Source organism: Haemaphysalis longicornis, unplaced genomic scaffold, assembly GCF_048455015.1.
Source record: "Haemaphysalis longicornis isolate Haplotype H1 unplaced genomic scaffold, Haemaphysalis longicornis Haplotype H1 scaffold_10, whole genome shotgun sequence".
NCBI lineage: Eukaryota > Metazoa > Arthropoda > Arachnida > Ixodida > Ixodidae > Haemaphysalis > Haemaphysalis longicornis.
In genome coordinates, this window is record NW_027526204.1 from 79,719,484 (window position 1) to 79,727,833 (window position 8,350).

At 48.7% G+C, this 8,350-nt stretch overlaps 1 protein-coding gene across 1 annotated transcript; it reads left to right on the top strand.

The window, feature by feature from the left end:
- Positions 1-236: 236 nt before the first annotated feature.
- LOC144158840 (beta-1,4-N-acetylgalactosaminyltransferase bre-4-like) lies at positions 237-6,552 on the top strand. The gene has a single exon (XM_077690004.1). The coding sequence runs from the start codon at positions 637-639 to the stop codon at positions 1,792-1,794; it is 1,158 nt and encodes a 385-aa protein (XP_077546130.1). The 5' UTR covers positions 237-636; the 3' UTR covers positions 1,795-6,552.
- The last annotated feature ends 1,798 nt before the right edge of the window (positions 6,553-8,350 follow it).

Here is an 8,350-nt window from a genome sequence, read left to right on the forward strand (position 1 = left end):
CACTTCTGCGTGGCAGCAGCTGTTGCCAGGGGGGCGCAGCTCGTGCCACGCGCGTGGCAGGAGACTTAACCGAAAAAATTTGCCGAGGCCGCTGACAACTAGCCCTCATTTCCCCCTTTTTCTTTTATATCCATTAATTTATTTTTATTCTTATTTTTCAGCAGCCCCTAGAGGCAATTCAAGTGAAATAACGACGGAAGCAATCACACAACAGCAGATTTTCAACCCACGTGCCCACAACACTGCGCCAATGATTCCCAACTTTACTTGTTTCGTTTCGCGTCGACCGAAGTCGTGTTGATATTTCGGAACAGGTGTGTTGCGCGATCATCGGTGTGCGGAAGCCGCTTCTCGCAATGTGACAGCGTCCGAGCCAAGCGTCGGTATGCCGGGGTGACCCGCCCGCAACGTCTTCCCAAAAAGCAAACGCCAACTGCTCGAAGCGAGTGTTTGGACTAGCAACAAGTCGCATCGTGCGTGTTTATCGAAACGAGGCTGCGTTATCTGTGCTGTCGCTCGCAGAGGCTGTTGCGACGCGCGCTGCTGAAGTAGCAACAGCGGCATGGGTTAAGTCCTCCGGGTCCTCGCTGACAAACCACGGTTAGTGCGACGCCGCGTTCGCATTCCACCGCAGCAATGGGTCTGCTGAACGGGGTCGAACGCAGCGTCCTTCGACTGTCCCATCGTCACGGTCTGTTAGCTCTCTACCGTTCCAACCAGGGCGGCATCGTGATCGGCCTGTTTCTCACGTTGGTGCTGCTGAGCGCGCTGCGATGCCCGACTTGGCGGAGCGGCGATCACATCGTCCTTTCGGAAGCCGACATCTACCGCACGGTTAGCGAGTGCCCGTGGACGCCTCGCGAAGGGTTTCAACTCTCGTGGCAGAACGCCGACCCTGGCGTGAAGTGTCCCTCTCACCCGATCAAGGACCGTCGCGGAAGTGTCCCGGTGTTGCGAAGCGTGAACAGGACGTTCCTGAAGGAGCTCGAGACCAAATGGGGCTTGCTTCCGGGCGGACGCTGGGCGCCGCCGTTCTGCAACTCGCGCCACTTCGTGGCCATCGTCATTCCGTACAGGGATCGACGCGAGCACCTGGATTTGTTCCTCCAGCACATGCACCCGTTCCTCCAGCGGCAGCAGCTGCAGTACGGCGTCTTCGTCATCGAGCAGAGCCAGCGCCACGCGTTCAACAGGGGCAAGCTCTTCAACATCGGCTTCACCGAGGCCCTGGCGCGAGACAGCTACTGCTGCTTCATCTTCCACGACGTCGACCTGCTCCCCATAGACGCCCGGAACATGTACCGCTGCGAGCGTCTGCCGCGCCACCTCAGCTCGTCCATCGACGTCTTCCGGTTCGTTCTCCCGTACCCGGACCTCTTCGGCGGCGCTGTCGCCATGAGGGCGGAGCAGTTCCGCGAGCTCAACGGCTTCTCCAACGAGTTCTTCGGCTGGGGAGGCGAGGACGACGACCTGCAGCGGCGCATGCGCAAGCAGGGCCTGGTGGGCATGCGGTGGCCGCTGTCTGTGTCGCGTTACACGATGCTGGAGCACGCCAAGGCCGCGCCCAGCGCCGAGAGGCAGGAGCTTCTAAGGAGCGGGATGTCCCGCCACGACATGGACGGTCTCAACAACTTGCGGTACCAGGTGCTAGCCCTGGAGGAGCGGCCGCTCTACACGAGAATCTTGGTCGACGTCGATCCGCCGCCGCATCCGCAAGGAAAGGTCGTCCCAGGACTGGTGGACGTTCAGAGCATGAAAGGAAGGCACACAGCGGACGACCCGGGTGCAGTGTGATTTTGTGCACTGAAACACTAGTGCAGTGTTCGTCTTGCAGTGGCTAACCCTGAGTTTACGGCCTTTGTGAACTTTGGTGATTTGATCGGTGTGTAATAAGCCAGAACGCATGGAACTGGTATGTCCTGCACACAGTTGGCTGTGATTGCAGTGTTTCTGTACCTCAGCTTCGCCTTTTTTGGCAGCATTGGCGTGAAAGAACTGCTAAACCAGGATCGATGTGTCTACATTGAAGACCTGGGGGATGCGTGAATTGAAGCAGTGTTCGTGGCATCAATGGTGTCTTGGCAGGTACAGAGTCTGTACTTACTAAAACGCCTTCTCGATTCACATTTGTGCCCCGACATTTCACAATCAACGCTGCGAACACTGCTCAGCCGGCTCAGTCTTAGGCTTTGCCGAGGTGTGTTTTACAACATGGAGGTTGGTTAAGGCAGAGAAAAAAAAAAACAGGCTCAAACTATGCAGATGAGTTGCAACGGAAGTTGAAGACAGCAGTTTAAAGGAGCCAAAGTAGCTGTGTAAAATATGTGTGGCCTAGCCTAGGATTTTGTGATGGGTTGGGGAGCTAGAAACTGCCTAGTTTGCACCTGATTGCGAGGAGAGCTTTTGTTGCACTAAGTGTTACTGCTGTGGTTTGGGCTGGCTGTCAAGTGCGGTGAGCCAAAGCTTTGGTAAGCCTTTCACTTTACCCTTCCAGTTGCATTTCAGGGTGAATAGAAGTAGTAGGGAAGCAGAAACAATTGAGCGTAATTTTTAGGCTTCAAAAATTTTGTCAAAGTTTTACACGTCGGTGCCAATGTTTGAAAGTACCTGCACGTAGTTTGTGCTCGACTGAGCAGTTGTCTGTGGACAAACTTTCCAACATTCCCATAACTAGGGTAATGTAAATCTTTTTTAAAACGACATGGTCGTAGAAGCTGTCCATGGGGTCACCGTCGTAGCTGGCTGTTGTCGCATAGGCTTGGACTATCCTTAAACTGTATCGCTTTAAATGTGAGGAGCGAGCCGTGATCAACTGGAACAGAAGGGTACTCTACGAAATGGTATGTGCTGCGGCTCGCTTGAATGTACCTGAGTGTATTTCTTTCCTGGCCTAACGATAGGTGGTACGCGTCATAATCTTTCGACTGGTTTAGCCGAGCCTTGCAATCATGACCATTGAACCGTTTTCTGAGCTTACAGGGTGAACAGAATGATGACGCACATTGTTAAGAAATAATCGAAGAACAAGCATATTGACTTAAAGTCACACTACGAACTGCTGCCTTTTTGTTTTTGTTGTATGTGTTCTGACTTTGCCTGAACTGGCTAACTAAGGAATTATGAAAAAATTTAAACAGCAATACCAAGCTGCATGCACCGATCACTTTTATAACATAAATATTTTAGTGAAAGAAAGAGGGTTGGGAAACTGCAGGGGCATCTTACCTAAAGTCCTGCAACGTTTCAAAAGCTCAGGCTCAGCATCGCTTTGGTGGGAGTAATATTCGCGTCTTCAGTGCGCTGCAAGCAATGCTTACAAATATTACAGTGGAACTGCTTTAAATTTCACACGTCGATTTGGATTCAATATTCTTTTTTTCCTTTGTGGAAGGCTGCCTCTGTTTTGCTGATTTGTCCAGTTTTGTCCTGGCGGAAAACTGTGAAATCGACCCACACCATGTATGTTTCACTGGTCGATTTTGATACGCTTGCTTTACGTGAAGTTTCGTCAATCTTTGGTAGATGAGGCCGTCGTTCTAAACTATCAGTCTGACCTACTGTTTAGAAGTCCTGTAATCTTCACCCTATCACACCTAGGAGTTACGCCCGTTGGGATTTCAACGCATTCTTTGACCCTCACAATGCACAGCTATTCCATGGCGTGGTTGCTGGTTGAGGTACCTCCTGAAAACCTGCACAAGAGCCAGAAAATACCCAGTTGATGAACTATTGACATTCAGCTTTGTTGCGGCAAAATCGATGGAGTCAACTTTCATACACGCACTTGAAGGCATTAGTTTGGTTATCAAGGCAGGTGCAGCTACACGCCTTCGTTAGAATGCCATGCCTTTCGAACAACAGAGATCGCAGCGTGCAGCCATAACAAAGAGGACGGTAGCGAGGGCCTCTTGTTTGCTGCTGTAATTCTTTTGTTTTCTGGTTGGTTTCGTGTGGCACTCTGGTAAGTGTTTCGAGGTTGCGTGTACCCAGATAAGCAGAGTTTGTCATTTTGTCACACCTATAATTAACTTTAGACCACAAGCCTTGGCTTGCTTGTGTGTTGCACACTTCCTGCACCTGAACTTTTATCTGTTATTGCACGAGAATCTCAAAGCTATCTCAGACTGCAGGTATGGCAGCCGATCAGGGAACTTGTGGATAAAAAGAGACGCTGGGTTGAGTTTAGGCCTGGTAGTTTTTGCACTGTTGCCGCAGAGTTTGTAAGACAAGAAAAATTGAAAGGTGGTACCTGCCGGCTGGTCTGTGAAATCGCTGCTGTTGTTTTCAATGTTAGTTATTACATTTGGTCGCATTGAACCCTGCAGCAGTGAGAAGTCCCTTCTAAGTTGGCATTTAAGGGACACAGAGACACACTAAGCCCTTCAACAAAAAGGTTTGACTGTTTTGTTTGTTGTTGTTGTTTTCAGTGCTTGTTTTCTACCAAAACCAGATTTTAATGCTAAATTACGGAGCAGCCAGTTCTCAGTCTGTTCCCCTGACATTTTTTTGTTACATTTTGCATGTTTTCACGAAGTTCAGCTGTTTTAGCACACCACCTTAGCAACAACACCATACAAGCAATCTACCAGAACCTGCAATTTTTGCACATTTTTGATCTTGTATGGGTTTCTTTTTTGCAGAGGTCTTTAACAGGCTCCTCAAATTGTAGATTTTTGATGTCGTATGTTGCTCTTATAGGAGAAATGTTTTAGGACCTTTTGAAACGGTTGTTCGCTCCACATCTGGCAATGCATGGAGGGTTTTGTATGCATTGTGCAAAGCCATACTCTCCACTGAAAGACGTTTCTGCAGACATTCCATGAAGCATTTCTATGAAGTGTAATGAACAAATTAGTTACCCCTGTAAGTCTGTGCTGTGTCGCACATTAGTGCTCTATGTGCAGTAAAATGTCACCCTAGAAAATGCCTGGTACCCACAGTGAATCAAATGGCGAACAATAGAAGTTTGCCAGCTGCCTTCCAATAGTGCCACTTTTACATAGTTCTGCGATAGGATTGGAACCGCATAGTTGTACGATTCATTCCACTTATTTTTTACGGAAACGTGCCAGACTGCCGATTTTTTACGGACATTGTGTTAGGCGTAACTTTCCGTACTGATGTGTAGGATGTTACGCCATCGCAATGTAATTTCAGTTCTTGCTGTTAGGCGTATGTGTGTCGTGTAGGTTTCAGCATGCCAACTGATTCGTATGCAGGTGAATCATAATGCAGCAAGCAAGCACCAAGTTGAGCGGTGCATTTGGTAGCTCAAAAACTAGTCAGTATGTCGCCCTCCAAACATGGCCATGATGAAGTCGAATGCGGCAACCATCTATTAGAGCAGGAAGTTGTATGCATCGACGAGACGGTTTTACAGAAACAATAGTCTGCCATTGGTGTCTATAGATATTTACGCAATCTGTTGTGTGGTGTTTGTTGCACAAGTACCCAGTTCTTCGTGCACACTATTATTTGTTTGACGCAGATTTGTTATGAGGTATTCACATTGATATTTGCTTTGTCTTTCGTGACACAATGCACCGGCAATATATAACTATGTGCATCTTGATACTACGTTTTTATTTGCACTTTATTTGTTATTTGTAGGCTGATGTTCTGCCATATTCTTCAGGCCATGATGTGCACCAGTGTCGCCCAGTGATGTGCACCAGTGTAGGTGCTAGTAATGGGGATCTGAAGATAATTGAGCACATGGGGTTGTTGGATTGAACATGTAGGGTATTGAATAATGGGGGTTGTTGAGCATAGTTTGTTCACGTCAGAGCAATAAACCACAGGGCGCTGTCAACATCAAGACAATGCAACATAGGGAACATCAATACCTAAGGAATCTCGATGAGACTACAACAATTTTTTATGGCTTGGCGTATCACCACCAGTCAACGACTGCTTGGAATATCGCAAGCCTCCTGTATCTCGATACCTTAAATGCCTACGAACAAATGTGAAAACTTTACATAACACTGACATTTTTTACCCAGCCGTGCTACTTTCTGAGTTTAAAAAGAAACTGATGGTCAATCTGCCAACCATTGTGGCATAGGCAGCATTAAAGATAACACTTAGTGTTCAGCTTTTAGACCCTAGAATGTTTCAGCCTGTCTTGTTGCTTTGTTGCACAAGCCATATGCTTTCTGACTGTGTCGCAGAATCTGCTTAGTGTTGAAAGACAGCGTGTAGAATTGCATCGTTAGCTCCGACTGGGAGGTGAAGCCGACCGGAATACTTTGGGAATTTGCCCGCCCGGAAACTGTTTTTAGTGTTTAAAAGTGCCGCACTTTTTTTTCTTTTGTACGATCACATTCGTGAGGCTTGAGTCCAGCAGTGTCGTCCTGACCTTGAGCGCGTGTTGTTGTGGAACCCCCTTCGCTGCCTTAGCGTCTGTCGCGCTTTCGGCCACTGCCGTGTTTTCTTTCAGGGTTACCGCTAGTCACAGAGGTGCACTGCCCGGTTGCACTTTCTCTCTGTTAGGCCACATAACCGAGACATAGCTTATTTTTTAGAATAAACGAGCTACATTGAAAACCATCGACTCCGCTGCGTCGTTTCTTCACGCCACAGAAGACCTCCGGATTGTCTACGGCCCGCGACTTTTGTTAACACGGGCACACTTAATAGGCCTCCTGCGCTGCCCAGGGGGCGCTGCGCAAGCGGCTTCCGGGCAGTACTTCCGGGTAGTACAAAGCTGCGCGGGTCCCATAGGATCCCGTGTTGACAGAAGCAAAATGAGCTCGACGCTCCCGATTATTTTGCGACGTGGTCACCAGTTCATCCCCGACGCGTCCGATCTATTTCAGCGATCAACTTGGCATTAGGGGAAAAAGCTTTGCAGCGCTTCACACGTTTACAGCGCCGACGAAAGTGCCGGGACCGTGACGGCGTCTGCTACTCGCAGGTGATCACCGAGCGATGGTCGTACGAAGTGAAATTTTAAGTGAAATTTCTAGTTTAAACTAATACTCTAGGTGCCAGAGACTTCTCAAAAACAGCCAAGAAGAGTGACGCAATCGGTGATGATCGCGCTTTAAAAAGCCAGCGAGTCCGGCGGACCGCAGGCTCGCCTGCTGCGGTGCGCCGCTCTTTTGCGTACCTGCACACTATGCGTGCACTTTCATTAAACAGTGCTCGTTTGCGTCGCCGTTACGAATACACGGTGCAGCGTTAGCTTGCCGTTTTGTTGCGTGTCTCAGTGACAAATTGCCGCGACCGTCAGAAGCGTGAAATCTGTTTTGCGATTCCGAAATTAGTGGCCGTAAAACAAAGTGGTCGGGCGAACTAAGAGGCCGCTCGCTTTCCTTGTTTGCTCTCGCTTTACTTAATTACGCTCTTGCAGTATACATTCCCAGTTCGCACTTAATAGCCTAGAATGAGGGTCAGCAACGGCCGAGTTCCATGCAGCCGACACGGCGGAGGGCTGGACGGCAAATCGGAAGGGGGGGGGGGGGGGGGGGGGCTTTGAATGCAAAGAGAAAAAATTCAGCGAATTTCTAATAATATTTGACAATAATCTGGCGAAGTGTGATCATGGGGGTGCAATTCAACTGGAGGACGCCAATTCTCTGTTCTTGCCTCGCTGTCTAACTCCATTTGAAGTCAAAACTGGCGTGTCGGCGTTCAGATTCGACGACCCCTGCACTAGAAAACCAACACAGTCAGTGACGATCGTATGTAAATATTCGGGGCCCCGCGCCGTGTATGCGGCTGTGTTATGTTATGCTGTGTTATGTGGTGTTATAGAAGTACACATCTCTGCAGGCAGCGGGCGTGTGATTTGGTGCATGTTTTGCGTCCTTTAATAGCGCTTAATTTGTTTATTTGGCGCTATTGCCCCACCTACTCACTAGTATACATGTACCCTCCCGTTCGTAAATCGTGCAGCGTAAATCGTTACGCAAGAATCATTTAGTTTGCGAAAATACGAAACAAAATTTCCACTCGTTTCAAAGGCGGTGCCAGGCCAGCAGTGTCAGCTGTGTCGGCTGCGCAATTCTTGCGTTCGCTTGCATGCTCCCGCTGAAGCAACCTTTTGCAGTTACCTCAGCTGGATATAGGATGAGCAGCGTTCCTTGTTTATGCTACTCGTGAACTTTCCTTTGTCGACCGCACGCAAGAAGAAAAAACTGTAACTGTCGTGAAACAGTTAAACCACCCGACCTGGCGATACTGTCCCACGCCGCGACCATCGCGAAAGCTCGCTAAAAGAAAGCCGACAAATCGGCTTCTTTTAGCGGATATTATTTTGTTTAGCCTCTGCAACTACTTTAAGGGCTATTTCATACAATATGCAGTCATTTAAACTCGCCACAAAGCGCCACAACCAACTTTC